We start from the raw sequence: 23,504 nt of genomic DNA on the forward strand, positions 1-23,504 counted from the left end.
TTATATTTAATATTCACAAAAATGCTGCTTACCATCTGACTCCTGCCATTATTAATACGTACTAGTTTCTTAGTTATCTTTGTACTGTATTAGGACTGAAAAAGCCATTCATGATGAAATGTTTCCTCTAATAGATGTCCTTTGCTGCCATGCATTTATAATGCCAAGTTGTGAATTACAATACAATGCACTACAGTACAGTACAGTGCATTAATTATAGTATTTTCTTTTCCTAATATTATCATTGTGTATACCTAAGAATATTTATTGCATCTTATTCTCCATCTAGTGATACCTCGTAAATATTGATAGGTTTTGACCTGAAATTGTAATCTATCAGGCACAGTTGCAGTTTAATTCCAAATCTTATATTTTCTTTTGTAGATGCCTGGCCAGTTTCTAAATACAGAGCTGACAGAAAAATTATTCCGTGCTGCTCACGAAGTGGCACTTGATCTCGCTTCTCTCAACATCCAGAGAGGACGAGATCATGCTCTGCCTGGCTACACAGAATGGCGAAGAGCTTGTAATCTCTCAGTGCCAGATAGCTTTGATCAACTGAGGTCTCACATATCATCAGTTAACATTCGAAATAAGCTTAAGCAGTTATATGGTCATCCAGGTAATAAACTTAATATTATGTACCACCTGTTGCCTACTGTTTTGTCCCTGTTCTTACTTGTCATTTTTTATAAAAAAATATTGGTTTTAGTTTTCTTGTATTGCATCATTAAAATTTCAACCATTGGCAGAATTTAATGAAATTCTGTAGCAGTTTGCTATACATATATGTTTTGGCATAGGAACTGTAACACTTGCCTACAAAATTATTTAAGGAAATGTGGATGTGTGGGTTGGTGCCTTGTTGGAAGACCCTGTTGAAGGTGCCAGAGTAGGACCAACTTTCTTGTGCCTTCTTGTGGACCAATTTAGACGGTTACGTGATGGTGACAGGTCAGTTCTTACTCTTATTACACTATGATTAATTAATATCCTAGTGGTGTGTGTGTGTGAAAGGTCAGGTTACTGTGGATGGTTGCATGGTTATGGTATGCATTTACTGTTCCTTGCTGGGGGCTCACTAAATATGTGAATGCATTTTTTATCTAAACATTTTAGTTAGGCTCTAGTCAAGTACATTAAAGCAACACACAATATATTTAATTCTAATGTCAATAAATTAATAGTTTACTTCATTATTCTATGTGTACAGTATTTAGATTTAAGCCATTTTATTACCATCTATTTATTACAGAATTCATTATTTACATAATTTATAGCAAAATAATACAAATATGCATTGCCTTGAGCAGGGAATGGTTTTTCACTTTGGTCATCTGTGATATCTCGGCAGACAGCGCGAGATATTCAAAAAGGTCTTTTGCTAGTCAGGGAGAAACAATAAATTTCAGTCTAGATGGACAACAAATTGCACAGCAAATTACCAATTTGTGATCTACTTAGCTAAAGGCCTAAATAAATATGGCAAAGAACTTCTGTTTGCACTTTTTTTTTTTTTTACGTTAATGGGGGAACACTAAACCCATAGGGGTCATACAGCACTTAGGGAAATGGAAGGTATTTAAGCTTGATTCAAGGAATTGGAGCATTGGTCCAATTCCTTTGATCAAGAGCCCCTTACCATCAAAAAAACTCCCTTGAGGATCAACTAAAAAGGCTCAAATCTGCTTTTGCAGATGACTTTGCATCTCAGGTTTTATAAAAACTTGTTACAGCTAAGCTACGGTATATATTTTTTTTTTAACACACCAGCCTTATCTCACCAAGGCAGGGTGACCTTAAAAGAAAAACTTTTGTTTTTCTTTTAAGGTCATTTTAAAGAAAAACAAAAGTTTTTCTTTTTAAATTTAGTAATTTATACAGGAGAACAGGTTACTAGCCCCTTGCTCCTGGCATTTTAGTCGCCTCTTACTATTACAAAGGAAGGATTCTTTTCCAGTTCTCTGTATACATATATTTACACTGCAACATGTAAGTATATTTCAATAGATTATTACTATTATACAGATTCTGGTATGAAAATCCTACCACATTCAAGCCTGAACAGTTGGCACAAATTAAGCAGGCCACACTGGGAAGAGTATTGTGTGACAATGGTGATAACATACAAGACATGACACCTGATGTGTTTGTGTTACCTCGTGAGCAGAGCCCAGCATTTATGGAGTGCTCAAAGCTTCCGTACGTTGATTTGCGCATATGGACGGACTGCTGTACAGGTATGTAATTTTCAAGTGAGTCGAAGGTCTCCTATTTTTTCATACTACCTAATGTATTCTGAAACTAAACTTAAGGCTTAGTCACTAAAATACAATTATTAATGAAGGAAAATACACATGCAGTATATACCTATTTTATACGCTTAAAATCTGTAATGAAGGAATGTAGCAATTCATTGGAGTGAAAGGAGTTAGACCCTACTGAGATTACCAGTGCTAGAATTAGTGGCCATTACCAAGTTCCACACTATCCTGGCTATGAAAAACCTTATGACCCTCCATGATATAAAGGCTAAGGCACTGCTGGGTTGGCAATCCTAAACCACTGATTTGAATCCTGATCACTCCATTGAATATTGTATAGCTATGTATTGTTAGTCACTATTTTCTTTGATACATACATCCATTGCTTAACATGCAGGTATACATGTAGTAAATCCATTACACAAAGCATATTTTATATTTTACTAGTAAAGTGGTGGTTAGGTTCCATATACCTTTACACCCTTTTTCCTGACATAGTACAGGATTCATGGTAACTTCACTGATGTAAGTGCCTGTACAAAACTCAGTGAAAAAACAAATACAATAGCAGAATTACTCAAGATTACTGAACCATTCTGGTAGTAAAGAGCACTTAAGATATGATGCTGTAGACTGAGGGTGGTAATTTAATTGCTGCAAAAAGAGGGTAGTAAAGGAGTAACAAGATTAAAATTCACATCACTGGCACCAGAGAGTAGCAGTGTCACATCATGTGGAGAATACAACTGCTACACTGGCTTATTACAAATGAACATTAGTAGACCAACACCACTAGAAGTTACTGCTTCCTGGGTTGGTGATGGTAGACCTTGTAGGTAGCCAATCTGTTAGAGAATAATTTCTATACGTGTTCATAATTCACCAGGCGATGCTAAATTTAATGCGGTAAAAAAGAAGCACATTGGATTCGTTTCCTGTTTTAGTTGAAAAACTGTTCAGTTGTCGGGTCACTTAATGGAATGAGAATATAAAGTCAAAATTGATCACTATTAAATCTTTTGCTGAATATAAAATTCTTCTTGAAGCTTATTAAACATGAGTCAGATCATGCCAGTAACACATACTCTACCAGCCATAATTTAGCCATATTTACCCAGTGTAGCTGCAAGTCTGAAAAATTGGTGAAATGATAAGCGACTTCCTTTTCCCATATCTGTAGTTTAAATCCACAGTGTTCCCTTGCACACATTTTTCTGTCCACCATTAAGATAAAAAAAAATCTATGGTATAAAAAAGAGGAAGAGGATGGAGTAGAGTACTGTTCATCCTGAGTAAACACACCACAGTAAAAAGGATGGAAATGTGTTAATACAGTCATACATATATACACCAAGTGGATGCTAGATTAAGCTGAAAGTACACAATAGTACAGTATTTATTATTTTGTCATGTAACTTTAGCATTATATATGGAGGCAAAAAATTTCAGGGGAATAGTATTCATTATAAAATAGCATGTTAAAGCAAGAGAAAAAATACAGTTGCAGTTGCTTTATCTAGTTTCCATGAGTGCCAGTTGCAGTTAAACATTCTTATTGCCACATCTTTTGTCTTTGCATGGTTTTGCTCTCACTTTATTGATGTTTCTTTCCAATCACTAGCATACACAACAACAACTGTAGAAGTATGTCCAGAGTAGACATCGTCCTGTTATCTTGGAGTTCTGTTTATAACATATTTAAAGTAAATTGTGTTTACTAGGCTGTAACCAGTCACTCGACTGTTGTGGCTCTTGCATGATTAATTGAAGCATACGCAGCCATTGTGCTCCACTTCAATTTTTCACCCATGATGGTTCTCAAGACTACCATTCTTGCCTCTCTGGCTTTCATGATTAAGAATTTCTTGTGTTTGTCTTACAAAGTTCATCTTACACTTGCTGGAGGTGATTGGGTTGCTATATTGAGTTCACCTTAATGGTGACTGACTTATAAATGTTACATTATATCACAAAATCAGTGATGTGGAGAGTCGGGATGTGAATTATGGCCATAGGAGTAGTCTTTCATGATAGGTTCTGACTTGTATGATGTTATGGGAAGAATCACATGCAAGTTTAGTGTTCACACTATATATCACATTTTTATCCTTTTTACATGTAACTTTGTTTTAACAAATTTACTTCCCTTAAGGTTTAAATATTCAATTCAATTTAACTAACGAAAATATTTGTAGACTGTCGGAATGCTGGCAACTTCAACAGTTTAACCCAAGCACCAGGCATCCGTTTCCGTCGGCAAGCTCAATTTTCACACATTGAAGATCAAGAACACATTCTGATGGGAATAACCAGCGAAAAACTAGCTACCAATGAAATAAAGGCATCACCAGTTTTCTTTAGTAATAATTCAGAAAATATCACCAATTCTGAACACAGACAAAGGTTAGTACATTAATTACATCTGATAATGTACTGCATAAAGTTTTTTGTAAATTCATATTACATATTTAGATTTTTGTGCAATATACTGTACTGGCATAAATTAAATAATTCGGCATAAAATTTTTACACTCGTTTTTTGCTTGGTTATTCCTTTTCCCATTGATTTTTCAAAGAACTGTACCTAGACCCATCCATAGTCATCGTCAAGAAAGTGTCAGAGGATGGATACCAAGAAATAAAAATAAAGAAGACAGCAATGAACATGACTTGGGAAGCTATGAGCAAGACATGACAGAACAGCGAATAGAAGGGATTGAAGCTCTTGTAGAGCAGCTCTCAAAAACAGTGTATGAGCTTAATAATAAGGTCTGTATTGTATGAAAAGATATCTGTATTCAAGTACACTAGATACAGTACTTTTCAGTATTATAATTATAATCATGAGAAGCTGCTCAACACATAGGGGGTCATACAACACCTTGGGAATAGGTAATAGTTTTGAGATAATGAAGCAGAGGGTAGCACCACTTCCTAAATCAAGAGCTCTTCATTGACATAAGGCAACCCCTTGAAGGGATTTGGTTGCTGTGCAAGAGTTTGTCAGCTTTTGTCACTAGGCTCCAATTCCAACCCCTCGAGGAAAGTGTATTGATGCAAGTAAATGGCTCTTGATATAAGAAACTGAATTTATCCTCCCCTTCCTTGGATTAAACCTGATTGCTTCCCATTCCCCAGGTGCTTTATGAGCCCTATGGGTTTAGTGCTACCCCTTGATTAATCTAAAATAAATTCAGTCCCAAATGATGTCCACCTATTACAAAAAAAGTACTAAACCTATAGTGGTCATTTAGTTATTGAAAAAACAAGAACTAAGTCAATATGGGTCATACAGAGCCTGAGGAATGGAAAGAAATCAGATAAAATTTAAAGAGGTTTATCATTAAAAATATATATGGGAGGTGGGAGCACTAAACCCATAGGAGTTATACAGTGACTGACCAGAGTGCACAAAACTCAAGTTTAACATTGTTTTTAAGATAAGTATGCAATTGTTTATTTTTCTAAACTTAGTATGCATACAATTCTTATTAAAAATTTATTGTAATGTTAGTTACGTGGGTCTTGGGAGCTCAGGGTGGAAAAAAACTCGCCTACTCGCCAAAATCAGCTCAACACATATGGCCAGGATCAGACATATACTGTACATATAATAGAGGATCCACTAATGAGTAGGTTACATTTATACTCTTCTTTCACATTAACAATGTATTTAATTTATATTATTTCTTCCTATTTCATAATACAATCAAAATAGATAAAAATCAGATATAGTGGCTATATATAATTGCTTTTTTCTTAGTCTGTGTTATAATAATAGTAATGGCCTTCTTTCCAATATTTGTGTACCAGTTATTCAACACTAACAAAAAATGATTAAAATGTTATGTTTCTCCATCAGATCAGCACTTTAGAGCATAAGTGTAGTGGAAGTATTCGAAAGAGGAGGAGAAAATTATGCAATGATGATGGCCATGAACGACTCCCTGGAGAAGCCTGGCAGAAGGATCCTTGCACTGTGTGCAGATGTCGGGTATGTATTAATTGCATTACCGTATGGAGCTGCTGGTAATACAATTTTAAAGTTTTTAATACAGTGTATACAACCCCTCAAGGTGGCTTTTGGTGTAGAGTGTATGCATTACTAGCATCACAACTCCAACATGCATATATATATATATTCTTTGACTCTTGATATCTAAGTCCCTGGACTTATTTAACATAAATATTGCCACAACCACCACTTGATATAAAAGCCTACAGCAGTGTTCATTCATTTTCCACTAGATTTTTTTTTTTTTTTAATGTTTTTGGATGAAGTATTGGGAACCCTGATACTGGTTTGTGCTAAGGTATTGAAGCAGTTCTTGCTCGTTTGGTTGACAGGTAGTACAATATAGCTATTGGGTGTAGTGTCAGACCTAGAGTTGTGTAGTACTTTCTCAGCTTTCTTCCTGCATTCAGTTATAAAATAGCGAGTAGTGACATCCTGTGAAATCAGATTTGGTTGATGTGATTACATTCTTCCTTGAGAGACACGGGAGTGAAGGAAAGCCTACTTGCTTTTAAGACCCCCAACGATTCCATGCTTGGGTGTTTTTTTTATGTAAGTAATACTGTAGCTCATATTTGTTGCTTTAAATTTATTGCCATCTTTTTGATGTCAGGATCACCAACATTTCACCAAACACCATAAAAGACCTTGTTAAAAAGAAACACTAATGCTGGCATTTATACCTTACCCTGTGAAGGATGTGACAAGGTTTATGTAGGAGAAGCTTCCAGAATAGATACCAGAATCAAAGAATAGATACATGTATATGCATGTAAGATGGATGACAGTTATGCAAGCATTATACATTGAAGCCCAAGAACTATCTTATGAATTAACTAGAGACAAGACTTAACAAAGAAAGCAACTGTCATGGCATATTATATTTAGAATCAGCAGTAATACCCACTACCAGTACTATTTCTAAAAATTTTGGATCATTCAGTCTCATAAGTCTTAGCAAGGCTTATTCTTTCCAAACCTAACACTGCATTCGCCTCACCTGATTGACTGGCTACTCTTATACAACTACATTCTTTCACATTAAGACTTTTCCCAATCACTATACACCCAAGTACAAGTTACGCTCCTAAATGCACTAGAAGACAAAAAGAATGCAGATGTAATATATACATTATTATTATAATCAAGGGGGAAGCGCTAAACCCGGAGGATTATACAGCGCCTGGGGGGAGAGATGTGGAAGGCATTCAGGCTTAATTCGGGGAACTGGAGCACAGATCCAATTCCCTAAATCAAGAGCCCCTCACGAACATCAAGGAACCTTCCTTGAGGGGTGTAATATATACAGACTTTGCAAAAGCCTTCGACAAGTGTGACCATGGCGTAATAGCGCACAAAATGCGTGCTAAAGGAATAACAGGAAAAGTCGGTCGATGGATCTATAATTTCCTCACTAACAGAACACAGAGAGTAGTCGTCAACAGAGTAAAGTCCGAGGCAGCTACGGTGAAAAGCTCTGTTCCACAAGGCACAGTACTCGCTCCCATCTTGTTCCTCATCCTCATATCCGACATAGACAAGGATGTCAGCCACAGCACCATGTCTTCCTTTGCAGATGACACCCGAATCTGCATGACAGTGTCTTCCATTGCAGACACTGCAAGGCTCCAGGCGGACATCAACCAAATCTTTCAGTGGGCTGCAGAAAACAATATGAAGTTCAACGATGAGAAATTTCAATTACTCAGATATGGTAAACATGAGGAAATTAAATCTTCATCAGAGTACAAAACAAATTCTGGCCACAAAATAGAGCGAAACACCAACGTCAAAGACCTGGGAGTGATCATGTCGGAGGATCTCACCTTCAAGGACCATAACATTGTATCAATTGCATCTGCTAGAAAAATGACAGGATGGATAATGAGAACCTTCAAAACTAGGGAGGCCAAGCCCATGATGACACTCTTCAGGACACTTGTTCTATCTAGGCTGGAATATTGCTGCACACTAACAGCACCTTTCAAGGCAAGTGAAATTGCCGACCTAGAAAATATACAGAGAACTTTCACGGCGCGCATAACGGAGATAAAACACCTCAATTACTGGGAGCACTTGAGGTTCCTAAACCTGTATTCCCTGGAACACAGGAGGGAGAGATACATGATTATATACACCTGGAAAATCCTAGAGGGACTAGTACCGAACTTGCACACGAAAATCACTCACTACGAAAGCAAAAGACTTGGCAGACGATGCACCATCCCCCCAATGAAAAGCAGGGGTGTCACTAGCACGTTAAGAGACCATACAATAAGTGTCAGGGGCCCGAGACTGTTCAACTGCCTCCCAGCACACAAGGGGGATTACCAACAGACCCCTGGCAGTCTTCAAGCTGGCACTGGACAAGCACCTAAAGTCAGTTCCTGATCAGCCGGGCTGTGGCTCGTACGTTGGTTTGCGTGCAGCCAGCAGCAACAGCCTGGTTGATCAGGCTCTGATCCACCAGGAGGCCTGGTCACAGACCGGGCTGCGGGGGCGTTGACCCCCGGAACTCTCTCCAGGTAAACTCCAGGTAATATGTCAATAAGACACAATATGTGGGTTATTGCATTTTATTAATGAAGTCATTTGTCCACCAGAAACTTTGTCAACTCTTAGATTATTAAATTTAGGGGGAAGCACTAAACCCATAGGGTCATACAGTGCAAGGGAAATGGGAGGTAATGACGTTTGATCCAAGGTAGGAAGGGACAAGTCCAGTGCCTTGGATGAAGAATTGGATTAGGCCTTCCCTTCCTTAAATTGAATTTGATCTCCCATTCCCCAAGCACTGGATGACCCCTGCATTTAGCACTTCTCCCTAATTACAATAATCTCCGAATAAATTGATAAAGTCCCTGGTAGACAAAACGTCTTCATTAATAAAATACCATAGCCCACACATCTTATTTATATGTACTGTATGACAAAGTATAAAGAACAAAAATGCACAATACCATGACTGAAACAAAGACAAATAACATGCAAATAGGAGAGAGGAGCTTACAATGATGTTTCAGTCCAACTTGCAATATTTACAAAGTCACACTAATAGGAGGCAGTATATATAGGCCAGCTGACAGGGATGGGACAATTATAATAAAAAATAAGCGCTAAACCTACAAGGGTCATACAATGCCGCAGGGACAGGACAAGAGAGGCGGTAGGAAGGGGTAGTAATAGTAGTGGAGTCAGTCAAAGGCCAAAGAGGAGCACTGCCTTGGGTGTTTGGGCCTTTACTCTTTACCCCCCATTTTTGTTCTTTCTGTTTGTGGGCCCTTAGCTCTCCTGCAGTGCTCCTCTTTCTTGGTCTTTGACTGACTCCACTACTACTACTACTACTTCCTTTCCTGTTATCTCTCTCTTGTCCTGTCCCTGTCAGCTGGCCTATATATACTGCCTCCTTCTCTCCTTCTGTTTGTGACTGTAAATGGTCCAAGTTGGACTGAAACATCATTGCAAGCTCCTCCTCTCCTACATGAGGGTTATTTGTCTATGACAAAGTATAACCTAAGCTAATGACTGTAATACGTTTTATGTTTTAAATATTTAACATTAATGAATTACATATTAGTATTGCCCTCTATATTTTATTACATACCTTTTTAAATTGAAATATCCATCTTTCCAGAGAGGAAATGTTCAGTGCCGTGTAACTGAGTGTCCACCTGCAACATGTGACCACCCAGTGCTCAGAAAAGATCAGTGTTGTCCTGTCTGCTGAGGCATATCTGCTTGTAATACTCGTTTCTTTTATCTGCTTCCATTTCGTGGAGGTGTGCTGTGCTCGTCCTCTTGCTGAACTACTCATTTCCTAATTTGCTGTCAGAAGCTGTTGACATGAAATGATCATACATCCTCTGCCAAAGAAAAAGATAATGAATGTGTTTGTGTTGATTAACTAACGTACAATGGGAAAAACACTTGCACTGTTATTGACACATTTTTTAGAACACATTCAGCTTTTGTGTAATATATTATGAATGTAAGTTCAGATTCATCTGGAACAAAGGTTGCAAAATGGGTGCATAGATTTCAAATATGACTGTGATCTCTTATGATAAGGAATAGACATAACATACACAAAACTTTTGAGAGTATCTTCACAAATTTAGTCCCTGAATTACATACAATGAACATTGTTAAAAATAATGTGTTGAATACAGCAGGCATAGGGTAACAGATAAACTACTTACAGAAGTTTAAAACTTCAGTATAAAACTAAAATTAGCTTATTACTATTCCATCCTTTTTCCTATTTCTCTTTTACTTGAGCACTGCCCGCATACTGCTTGTCACTGCCACTGGAACCATTTCACTGTTATAAAATAAGTAGTGTTGGCCAAGCTTGTGCTTGCATACTAGTCAGTAGGAAATCATGTATGTCTACTTGTTAGGTGTATCGACATGAGAGTTATAAACACACTAACTAATCAATCACATCATTTTCTGGGATGGCTCAGTTACCTAAGCTCTGCTTACTTTAATGACATTTTAGCATTACTAATATGGTGCTATTCAAATGAAATTTCATTTCTGACATTTATACTGTTGTGTGTATTCATGTGAGAGCAATAAACTCATTATCCAGTTATCATTATTTTCTAAGACAGCTCAGTTGCCTATGCTCTTTTTTTTTAATGACTTTGTAGCATTACTTATATGGTGCTATCAACATTAAATTTTATCTCTATAATATTTATTACTTACCATAATACCATTCACTGCCAATAGTGTTATAAGAATATTTTGTAAACTTTTTAATTGATTATAATAATAATAATAATGTAAACTTTTTAAAAGAGAACACACATTGTCAGCACATTTCAAATGTCATCAGACTACACTCTATACTTTTTATAAACCTTTTTTTGCATTTGCTCTCTCTTTCCATGGATTGTTTTTTTGATGATTTTTGAAATTTGTATACAGTACTGTACTTTCCTTACCTCACTATTTAAAATGGTAAAAATCAAGTCTTAGACTTGGAATCATTGCCAATAATGAATCTGTAGAAAGAAACCTTCTGATAAGGCTATTCAAGGATGATGATGGTCTTTAGAATATAATTCTTGCTACTTTGCATTTGCAAATTTCTTAAAAAAAAAAAAAAATGAGAACCATGATATTACAAGTGACTGAAAATAAAAGTGACTGCAGTGTTATAACTGATATTTGGTTGGTGTTTTTTTTTTTTTTTTATGTTGCCAACATTAAATGAGAGGGCACTGCCTTGTACTACACTTATTGAATTGACTGAATTTTTATTTACAAGCAATACTGTATCAGTACATGCATGTTGTATAAAACAATAACAGAGAAAGCCAGTTTAACTGACAAGCACTTTTTCTTTGTTAACCATCTAAATCTAGATGTAAGAACCATTTTTTTTCTCAAGAATACCTCATGACTTTTTGTATAACAATAAATAAAACTTATTAAGCAGAGACCTTATATAGTATTTCTTAAGAAAAATTAACACCAAGGCTTTTAACAATATAAACAAACACTAACTTTGTTATAACTAAAGCTTAAACTTTCCCATTTCAGACGGGAAAAATTATACATAGTACTATATAAAATACAGGAAGTTTACTGAGGTAGCTAGTTGCAAGTATGAAATGGAACTCGATTTTTATTCAGGATAATGAAATGTGTATATTACTGGATGTGTACTTTGGGTAGCTGTAGTGAAACTAACTTAACGCCCAAATAGTACTGTATATAATAATGTGACTCTGAGGCTACAGTGGTATAATCCTGAAAATTGTTTTTGAAATATAATTAATAAAGCATCAATGATATTGTGAATTCATGGATATTTGTACTGTACTCAAAATTACTCATGTATATTATTTAAAGTAATACAGTATCAAAGATTATTTTAAAAAATATAATAACTTATTACAGGACAAAACATTTGCTTCTATAACATTTTGATTTGAAAAATACATTACTTCATGGGGAGCCCATCTGGCCCTCCAGTCCATCGAGTGTATAGTGCTCAGCATAGAAATACCTTCACTACTGCTCACTAAGGTAGTTTTGTTGCATTCAATGTCAACTAGGAGTAAAGCCCAAAACTCCAGTCAACATTAGAAACAGCTCGGGAAGGCAAAAGAAACTGGGTCTTCCCAGGACCCTTGATGCAACTACAGGATGATGGTAGTCAGACTGGACTGCCAGAACACATCTCCCAGACCACACAAATTATAATATTCATGGGGAAGTTAAACAACACCTAGGTAATGGGAAGTAATCAGGTTAATATAAGGGGAGGGCAGATCCAATTCTTTAGATCAAGAGTCCATTACTAGTGTCAAGGAAAATTCCTTGAAAGGAGTGTCTACAGAGCCCTCAAATGAAATGGAGCCACTATTGGAATTAGCAGGACCATATACAAACTTTACAATATTCACAAAGATGACCTTACACTGGGTATAGTATATCAGCAACTGCTAGAAAAATGATCCAGTGTGAAGAAAAGAGAATAAGATATGCTGCAGGGAAACCATTGTTACTGCTACAAAGTTTTGTCCAGGGCTGAACTTTGTCAAGTATACAAAAAAACAGAGGCTTTGAAAAAGTTCAGCCCTGACTGAAACTTTGCAACAGTAATCAAGGTTCTCTCCCTGCAACATGCAGTCAGCTCTCTTATAAAGCTGATCTATATATAGTGCAGTTTTTTGTAAATGTTCACCCAAAATTGAATAGCATGTGAAAAAGGCCTTCACAGCACATGGTATTCAATTTTTAATGTACTTTTTTAGTTGCTTCTTCCCCCCAAAATAGTATTACTATATAGAGACCAGCTTTATAACAGCTTACTGTAGTATTTTTCTCCCTTTGTCAGCTTATGCCATCATTTACCATGAGGGAGATTATTATTATTATAATCAAAAAGAAGCGCTAAGCCACAAGGGCTATACAGCACCATGAGAGAGAGTAGAGTTTTTTTTTTTATACTATCACAAACAAATGACTGGTGTCTGGAACTTATGCTAAACTTCTAGCTGAGGTTGGACCTAAGCAAACTACCTTAACAAGCAGTAGTGAAGGTGGAGTCCTTATGCTGAGTGCAAAACATGCAGATGGACCATGTTGAGGACAGAGAGGTGAATAATGGTGTGAATGAGGTATTATGTATTCCATATGGGACTGTAGGAGCTCCCACAGCAGAAATGTGTTTGTAAGGATCAACCCAATGTTACCTATACTGTATATGCTTGGTGGCTATAAACCCGGGGGATTTAAAAGTGTAAAGAGAAACTTGTGTACTCATTCTTGACTCAATAAAGAATGTTTACAAAATAATCTTTCTTTTTGTCCCATACATCTTTGTTTCCTTACCTCCTCTTGAGATGTCATAAATCATTATTGTTATTTTTGTATTAACACATCGGCCATTTCCCACTGAGGCAAGGTGACCTGAAAAAGAAGAAACAATTTCATCATCATTCACTCCTCCTTCAGATTGCTGGCACTGTACTTCCCAACTCCAGGACTTGAGTCTGGCTAACCAATTTCCCTAACTCCCTTCATAAATGCTGCTTCGCTCACACTCCAACAGCACATCAAGCCATAAAAAACATTCGCCTCCAATCACTCCTGTCTAAGATGTTCACGCATGCTTGTTGGAAGTCCAAGCCCCTCGCATACAAAACTCCTTTACCCCATCTCTCCAACCTTTCCTAGGATGGCCCCTTGAAGGGTCTGGAGTATACCTTGAGAGAGTTCCGGGGGTCAACGCCCCTGCGGCCCAGTCTGTGACCAGGCCTCATGGTGGACCAGGGCCTGATCAACCAGGCTGTTACTGCTAGCTGCATGCAGTCCAACATATGACTCACAGCCTGGCTGGTCAGGTACTGACTTTTAGTGCCTGTCCAGTGCCTGCTTGAAGACAGCCAGGAATATATTGGTAATCTCCCCTTATATATTGGTAATCTCCCCACTGGACAAGCACCTAAAGTCGGTTCCTGATCAGCCGGGCTGTGGCTCGTACGTTGGTTTGCGTGCAGCCAGCAGTAACAGCCTGGTTGATCAGGCTCTGATCCACCAGGAGGCCTGGTCACAGACCGGGCCGCGGGGGCGTTGACCCCCGGAACTCTCTCCAGGTAAACTCCAGGTTATGTAGGCTGGGAGGCAGTTGAACAGTCTTGGGCCCCTGACACTTATTGTGTTGTCTCTTATCGTGCTAGTGGCACCCCTGCTTTTCATCATCTGCCGAGTCTTTTGCTTTCATAGGGATTGATTTTCATGTGCAATTTTGGTGCTAATCCCTCTAGGATTTTCCAAGTCTATATAATCATGTATCTCTCCCACCTGCATTCTAAGGAGTACAGGTCTAGGAACTTCAAGCGTTCCCAGTAACTGAGGTGCTTTATCGCAGTTATGTGTGCCAATAATCTAAGATACAGCAGTACCCCAGAGGAAATATGTCACTTTGTGTGAATTTTCTGGGTTATCCTGCTAGGTAATTTACACTGTGTATCATAATTAAACTTATGTGTACCTGTACTCACCTAATTATGGTTGCAGGGGTCGATTCATAGCTCCTGGCCCCTGTGCCAATATTTATTTCTTAAGTTTATTTAGGTACAGGTACACATAAATACAGTTACACAAATTATCATACATGGTAACATATTATTATAATCATAAATAAGCGCTAAGCCCACAATAAGTCATACAAGGTGACTTATAGTAAAAATAATAATAATAATAATATTTTATTAGGACATGATACATAGTTTTACAAGGTATTATAGTAGTTGGGTGTACATGTGGATTATTATTATTATTATAATCAAGGGGGAAGCGCTAAACCCGTAGGATTATACAGCACCTGGGGGGGGGATGTGGAAGGCATTCAGGCTTAATTCGGGGAACTGGAGCACAGATCCAATTCCCTAAATCAAGAGCCCCTCACCAACATCAAGGAACCTTCCTAGAGGGGTGTACATGTGGAAAGCCCCTTGTATGCAGAGCATTATAAGGCTTAAATATAACTTAAAACTATCTAAGCTATAATAAATTTAATGGTAAGAGTTACTGTAAACAATTTACAATATCAAGTCACATTGTGACAAAGTCACAATGGTCCAAGTTGGACCGAAACGTCGTCGTAAGCTTCTCTCTTTTATGTGCGGGTTATTTGTGTATTGAACATTTCAATTTTGAAGCATTATAGTTTTACAATTTTGTAACATTACAGTTAATAATATAACAAAATGATCAATTTGCTATATGTAGTCATATAATTTAATAATCAGATCAAATCAAATCAATGATCTGTAGTGCAGTAACAGTTTATTTCCATATATTTCTATACATTCAATATATTTCTATATTGATCAAACTTATAGGTAGTAGGTTGGTAGACAGCAGCCGCCCAGGGAGGTACTACCGTCCTGCCAAGTGAGTGTAAAACGAAAGCCTGTAATTGTTTTGCATGTTGGTAGGATTGCTGGTGTCCTTTTTTCTGTCTCATGAACATGCAAGATTTCAGGTACGTCTTGTTACTTCTACTTACACTTAGGTCACACTACACATACATGTACAAGCACATATATACACACCCCTCTGGGTTTTCTTCTATTTTCTTTCTAGTTCTTATTCTTGTTTATTTCCTCTTATCTCCATGGGGAAGTGGAACAGAATTCTTCCTCCGTAAGCCATGCGTGTTGTAAGAGGCAACTAAAATGCCGGGAGCAAGGGGCTAGTAACCTCTTCTCCTGTATATATTACTAAATGTAAAAGGAGAAACTTTCGTTTTTCCTTTTGGGCCACCCCGCCTCGGTGGGATACGGCCGGTGTGTTGAAAGAAGAAAGAAAGATTGATCAAACTTATTGTAAACTTCTTTTATTGACCATTTTTATTCTATACTTTTTTAAACTAGTATTTTCAACTACAACTTTTATATTATCCTGTCTACCATCTTACTAGCATATTATAACCAAGTCATTGCCATTTTTATTTTCATCATTTTTTTATTATTCTTTTGCTACCTTAATTTGTATATTTTATCCTGTCAATTTAAATCTAATTATACTCTAATTCTTGTAAACAACTTACATAAGACCTTAGTGCAATTACAATTGAGAGTCTTGTGCCTTTATTATATTATTAGATTAATCACAGTTATACTCTAGCTCATTCTAGCTTAATACATAGTCAATACCAAATTCACTGTATTAGACCATAGTGCAATTACTAGTGAGAGACTGGTGCTATTTGTAATTTGTATTTTTATATTATTAGACTAAACCTAGTTGTACTATAGCTCTTTCTAGCTCAATACATAGTCAATACCAAATTCACTATATTAGACCATAGTGCAATTACTAGTGAGAGATGGGTGCTATTTTTAATTTGTATTTTTATATTATTAGATTAAACTCAGTTGTACCATAGCTCATTCTAACTCAATACATAGTCAATACCAAATTCACTATACAGTGGACCCCCGGTTAACGATATTTTTTCACTCCATAAGTATGTTCAGGTGCCAGTACTGACCGAATTTATTCCCATAAGGAATATTGTGAAGTAGATTAGTCCATTTCAGACCCCCAAACATACATGTACAAACGCACTTACATAAATACACTTACATAATTGGTCGCATTCGGAGGTAATCGTTATGCGGGGGTCCACTGTATTAGACCATAGTGCAATTACTAGTGAGAGACTAGTGCTATTTTTAATTTGTATTTTTATATTATTAGATTAAACCTATTTTACTATAGCTCATTCTAGCTCAAAACATAGACTCCACAAAAGTCATTATATTAGACCTTAGTGCGATTACAAGTGAGAGTCTTGTTCTATTTTTAATTTGTATTTTTATATTACTAGCTTATACCTAGTTGTACTTTAGCTCATTCCAGCACAACACATAGACAACATCAACTTCATTATGTGTAGTAGTGACTATACTCTACATGACCAAAATACTCTAGCTATATACTTGTCCAAACTTCCTACCACCACAGATATCAGTACTGAACACAACACACAACTCAGGATATAAATAACCATAATTTAAACCTAGAAGATGATTGATCACGTTGACCCTGATCTAAACCTCCATAATCTGACACCCAATCAAAACCTATTGGAAAGTACCTGCCTTTATTACACAGCATCACAAGCCAGCACTATCCTAAACAATGCTAAAAGTCTATCAGTACTTAACTACAACATCAGGTCCTTAAGCAAACACTATGATGACCTCCTAGCACTCCTTGAATCACTAAAGACACCCTTCTCCTGCATTATTCTTACTGAGACCTGGCTTAAGCAGGACACAATAGATATCTACCCTCTACCAGGATACACAGCAATTCACAACTGCAGACCAAACCAAGTTGGGGGTGGTATTGCAATCTATTACTCTAACCAATTATCTTGTATTAGCACCACTTGCTTTAGTGATGAATATGGGGAATACATTTTTGCTAATTTTACTGTAAAAAATCCTTAAGACGCCTATAACAATCGGTGCCATTTACCGGATACCTCACACAAACATCCCAAATTTCAGTGAGAAATTAAAGTCACTAATAACAAACAGACAAATGAATAAGCACCACCTTCTCTTAGCTGGAGACTTCAACATCAACCTTGGCTTACTAGATGATCAGCCTGTAACTGATTTCATCAACAATATGAACAACATACTTCTCATACCAACAATAACTAAACCAACCAGGCTCACTGAGACAAGTGCAACCATAATAGACCACATATGGACCAATATACTAGCCCCCCTTAAATCAGGGATAATCACAGGTAGCACTACAGACCACTACCCTACCTTCCCCCTGACAAACATTAGTAAACCACCACTTGAATACAACAAAGTCTCATTTAGACTCCATGACGAGGCCTCAGTAAGGAAGTTCACAGCTGACCTAGAGACTGTTGACTGGCCTACAGAATTCTCCAAGGCCAATGGTATTGATGACTGGACAGACATTTTTCTTAACAAATTACTTAGACTATACAACAAACATTGTCCTATAAAAACAAAACAGATCACAAACAAACAGCTTGGCTGCCCATGGCTAACCAGCACCATTCTGAAATCCATTGACAAGAAACACCAATATGAAAAGCAGACTTAAACAACTATAGGCCAATATCAAACTTACCATTGCTATCCAAAATCTTTGAGAAACTCGTGCACAGGAGACTATATTCATTTATAACAGCACAAAACATACTCAACCCCTGCCAATTTGGATTTAGGAAAAATAAAAGCACTAATGATGCAATCATAAAAATGCTAGATCTGCTTTACACAGCATTGGAAAATAAGGAATATCCACTAGGAATTTTTATTGACCTAAGAAAAGCTTTTGACACAGTAGACCATGACATCCTACTTCACAAACTTGATCATTACGGTATAAGAGGCCATGCGCTTGCTTATTTCAAATCTTACATTACTAATAGGTATCAGTATGTCACCATTAAAGACACAGCATCAGCAACACGGCCACTTGATACTGGAGTTCCGCAGGGAAGTGTCCTTGGTCCCCTGCTCTTCCTCATATACATCAATGACCTTCCAAACGTATCCCAACACCTGAAACCCATTCTCTTTGCTGACGACACGACTTACGTCATCTCTCACCCTAATCTTGCCACCCTCAACACCATTGTGAATGAGGAGCTGATCAAAATATCGACTTGGATGACAGCCAATAAACTTACGCTTAACACTGACAAAACCTACTATATTATGTTTGGTAGCAGAGTAGGAGATGCACAAATTAACATTAAGATTGACAACACTCTAATTACCAGAAATAATGGGGGCAAATTCCTAGGCTTATACCTTGACAACAACCTGAATTTCAGCACCCATATCCAGCATATAACCAAAAAAGTATCCAAAACGGTTGGGATCCTCTCCAAGATACGATACTACGTGCCGCAAAATGCCCTTCTCACACTATACCACTCACTTATTTATCCATACCTCACCTATGCTATTTGTGCTTGGGGATCAACTGCAGCAACACACCTAAAGCCAATAATAACCCAACAAAAAGCTGCAGTAAGAATAATCACTAAATCCCATCCCTGGCAACACACCCCCCCACTCTTCCTAGACCTAAACTTACTCCCTGTTCAGTACATCCACACTTACTACTTTGCAATCTACATCTACAGGGTCTTAAACTCTAGTATCAACCTTGACCTAAAATGCTTTCTTGATAGTTGTGACAGAACCCACAGGCATAACACCAGACACAAACATCTCTACGACATTCCCCGTGTCCGACTAAACCTTTACAAAAATTCAATGGAATACCCTACCTGAGAACTCTAGAACTGCAGACACATTCATCACCTTCAAAACTACCATTAGAAAACATCTTATCTCCCTGATACACCCTGTCAACTAACTACACGAATACAACCTGGTGGTTCACACTTACACTCACTCACCCATTTGACCATAAACAGAAATATTAATCTCAATCTTAAAATAATGAATCCTGTGATACTCCAATACTGAAACTATGTACTGTGCCAAAACAAAAGCATTCACATTGCTAAACTCACAAACTAGTATTTAGTCACTTAGCCATAATACCAACTTACCTCATAATTTGTAATATTTTACAATTAAGAATAAAACTAAGTCTGCCCGAAATGCCTAGCCATGCTAAGCGTTCTAGTGGTACACTGTAATCATTATTTTACTACATGTAAACCACACAATAACCAAATTTCTGTAAACTCAGCATTGTAATCCTTATAGAGAATAAACTTTGAATTTGAATTTGAATTTGAATTTATGTGACCCACAAGTCAGCCAGCAAGTAAGTAGCACCTTGGTACCTACCTTCTGCTAGGTGCACCGGGCAACACTTGTACTGAGACATGACCAACATATTCACTTGTGCCAGGGCGAATTATTATTATTATAATCAAAACCAAGCGCTAAACCCGTGCCAGGGTTGAACCCAGGTTCTTCAGCTATGAACCAAAAGTGTTTACTTTCTTTCTTTGTTGGGTTTGTTAGGGCCACTGACAATATAAGCCGTATCGAACCCGACTTCTCGATGGTACGAGGAAGATTTCTTTGTTGGGTTTGTTAGGGCCACTGACAACATGAGCCGTATCGAACCCGATTTCTCGATGGAACGAGGAAGATTTCTTGCCCAAGGCTGGGCGATGAAAAAGAAGGAACGAAAGTTCCTTTGTAAATAGAGATAGAAACTTAAAGTTTCCTTATTACGAACACAGGTAAGAATGGCCTGTGACCTGGTCATAATGGGTTTGGAGAAAAATAAACTTAGCAGATAGACTATAATTTGTATTTCCTTCACCAGATATATACAAATATTTACACTTATGTACACCATGTACAAAGATTGGAATAGTAAGTGCACCACACGGTGACAGAATGGCAAAAGCAATTCCAAAGAGAGAGCACCGTACACAACCAGCTAGTAGACAAGTCTGGCAAATGCTGACTGCGAGTGAACCACATCGCCTCAGCACTTGGCGGGCTCGCCTGTAATTGGATAATAAACCAAGGTACTGATTTAACGACAGGTACCCTAAAAATCGTTAAACTCATACCACCCTGTTCGCTGGTTCTAAGGCAGCCTACATGCACACGAAAATCACTCACTACGAAAGCAAAAGACTTGGCAGACGATGCAACATCCCCCCAATGAAAAGCAGGGATGTCACTAGCACGTTAAGAGACCATACAATAAGTGTCAGGGGCCCGAGACTGTTCAATTGCCTCCCAGCATGCATAAGGGGGATTACCAACAGACCCCTGGCAGTCTTCAAGCTGGCACTGGACAAACACCTAAAGTCGGTTAATGACCAGCCGGGCTGTGGCTCGTACGTTGGTTTGCGTGCAGCCAGTAGTAACAGCCTGGTTGATCAGGCTCTGATCCACCAGGAGGCCTGGTCACAGACCGGTCCGCGGGGGCGTTGACCCCCGGAACTCTCTCCAGGTAAACTCCAGGCAGGTCATAGCAGCTCTCCTTACTCTGTCTCCCTACGATCCCCGTTGGGGAGGGGAACCTTTATCAACGTCGTCTTCGCCTTGACTTACACGATGAGCTACGCAGATCGTGTAAAGATCAAACCAACAAACGGTACCGTTGATGATTCAACGAAGATTGCTCTTGCAACTATTGTTCAAGGAGCACTGCAAGTAAAATTCAACACCATATTGTCACTGAAAGAAGCATTCATTGTTGTGTGTCACGATGATGCTGAAGCAGAGAAGTTACTTACTACAGAAGCCACCACTACTCTTACTGCTCAAGGGTTTACTGTTACATCATCTCCTGCCCTCAGGGCAAGGAAATCAGTATTCCTTAAAAAACTTGACAAGATTCTGACTTCTCAATCAACTGCTGAACTCAAGTCATCCATCGAGACGCAAAATACTTGGGCTACTGTTGACAGCATTACAAAAATCCCAAATGCAACGTCCATGCTCAAGGTCACCTTCACCGACGTGAACATGGCTGCCACTGCTCTGAACGAAGGTCTTGCTGTCTACTACTACTATATCAGTCCTACCTACATTGAAGCAGATTATTATTATTATTATAATCAAAAAGAAGCGCTAAGCCACAAGGACTATACAGCGCTGCAGGGCAGGAAGGAAGCGAGGGCATCAGGTGGCAAAAGGGAGATGGATGAGTAATAGGTTACGGATAACAGCGGGGCAGTGGATGGTGAAAGGGTAAAGGGCAGCAAGAGACTGAACTAGAAAGGGCTGAGGGGAGTGCGAAAAGTATCATCAGAGTTTGTGGAGTAAATCAGTCGTTGTCAAAAAGTCAATGAGAGAGTCAGGATTAAAGGAGGGTCCATCAGCAAGAAGGGAAGGTAAAGAGAGAGTAGTAGAACGAAGACGACGTTGGAGGTAAATTCTGCGTGCTCGTTGATAGAGAGGGCAGTCTAACAGAATGTGGCTAATCGATACTGGAACTTGACACTGCTCACAGAGAGGAACAGGGTGCCTCTCCATGAGATACCTATGAGTAAGACGAGTGTGACCAATGCGAAAGCGGGAGAGAGTGGTCTCCCAACCTCGGCACCGATGACAAGAAGACGGCCAGTAACCTATGCTCGGTTTAATAGAATGAAGTTTGTTACCGAGCAGAGTTGACCAACGTTGTTGCCAACGGGTGCGAAGGTGGGTAGCTATTGCAGCAAAATAGTCCAGAAATGGAACACCTCGATAGGAAATTGGTAGGTCATGTACTGCTGACTGTGCAGCAGTGTCTGCCTGTTCATTGCCCTGTACGTCGACATGACCAGGGACCCAACAAAAAACAATATCTTTATGTTTGGTAGAGATACGGCGTAGCCAAAGTTGGATACGGAGAACTAGGGGATGAGATGTATCAAATTTTCGTATAGCCTGTAGAGCACTAAGGGAGTCTGAGACTACTACAAATGATGACACAGGCATAGATGCGATACGAATAAGTGCTGCAAGAATGGCATACAGTTCAGCAGTAAAAATGCTAGTTGAAGATAGTAAATGTCCCCGCACGACGCTGTCCGGAAACACTGCTGCGAATCCGACGCCATCTGAAGACTTAGAGCCATCTGTGTACACAGCGGTGGCATGAGAATGGGAGTGGAAGTGATCAAGAAAAAGAGAGCGGGAAGCCACCGTAGGCAGTTGAGCTTTCGAGCAAGGGAGTGAGAAAGAACAGACCCGAACAGCTGGAACTTCCCAGGGGGGTAGGGAAAAGTGAGATGCTACATGAACATATAAAGGTGGTAACTGAAGGGAAGACAAGAGTGAATGTAGGCGAAGAGAAAAGGGACGGAGCAAACAGGGGCGGCGAACGAATAAAGAATGTCTACTAATATCGGTGACCATTCTATAAATGGAAGGATTGTGTAGATCGTGAGAGCGTACATAGTAGCGAAGGCAATGGGCATCACGGCGATCAGACAAGGATGGAACATTCGCTTCTGTATAGAGGCTCTCAACAGGGAAAGAGCGAAAAGCACCAAGGCACAAACGTAATCCTTGGTGATGGATAGAGTTAAGGCTAGAGAGAGTAGCAGGAGAGGCCGCGGAATAAATCTGGTCACATTGAAGCAGAGAGATACCACTACATTCAACATTGCTGGAACTGTTATTCATACCATCACACCACGAAAGCATGTCCAGTAAAAGATAAGAAGTTCTGCACTACATGTGGTAGTG

General features: G+C 38.5%; 1 protein-coding gene and 1 long non-coding RNA gene across 5 annotated transcripts in view; one reads left to right on the forward strand and one right to left on the reverse strand.

The window, feature by feature from the left end:
- The window catches only part of Pxn (Peroxidasin), a 243,207-nt gene extending 231,770 nt beyond the window's left edge, over positions 1-11,437 (forward strand). For 2 of the 4 annotated variants that reach the window (XM_070091297.1, XM_070091298.1), the window contains exons 25-31: positions 385-622; positions 837-954; positions 2,029-2,240; positions 4,460-4,667; positions 4,841-5,033; positions 6,127-6,258; positions 9,914-10,143. In XM_070091297.1, the coding sequence (XP_069947398.1) occupies positions 385-622; positions 837-954; positions 2,029-2,240; positions 4,460-4,667; positions 4,841-5,033; positions 6,127-6,258; positions 9,914-10,006 (1,194 nt within the window). In that variant the 3' untranslated portion in view covers positions 10,007-10,143. Of the gene's footprint in view, positions 1-384; positions 623-836; positions 955-2,028; positions 2,241-4,459; positions 4,668-4,840; positions 5,034-6,126; positions 6,259-9,913 lie in introns of all 4 variants that reach the window. The other 2 variants (XM_070091299.1, XR_011392793.1) reach the window with 2 other exon arrangements.
- LOC128695194 (uncharacterized) lies at positions 10,005-20,279 on the reverse strand. Its single transcript, XR_008407966.2, has 3 exons — positions 20,145-20,279; positions 13,633-13,710; positions 10,005-10,142 (listed from the first exon to the last, which is right to left on the reverse strand). It is a non-coding gene; the product is annotated as an uncharacterized lncRNA (long non-coding RNA).
- Between the last annotated feature and the right edge of the window lie 3,225 nt (positions 20,280-23,504).

The sequence above is a fragment of the Cherax quadricarinatus genome, chromosome 35, assembly GCF_038502225.1.
Source record: "Cherax quadricarinatus isolate ZL_2023a chromosome 35, ASM3850222v1, whole genome shotgun sequence".
NCBI lineage: Eukaryota > Metazoa > Arthropoda > Malacostraca > Decapoda > Parastacidae > Cherax > Cherax quadricarinatus.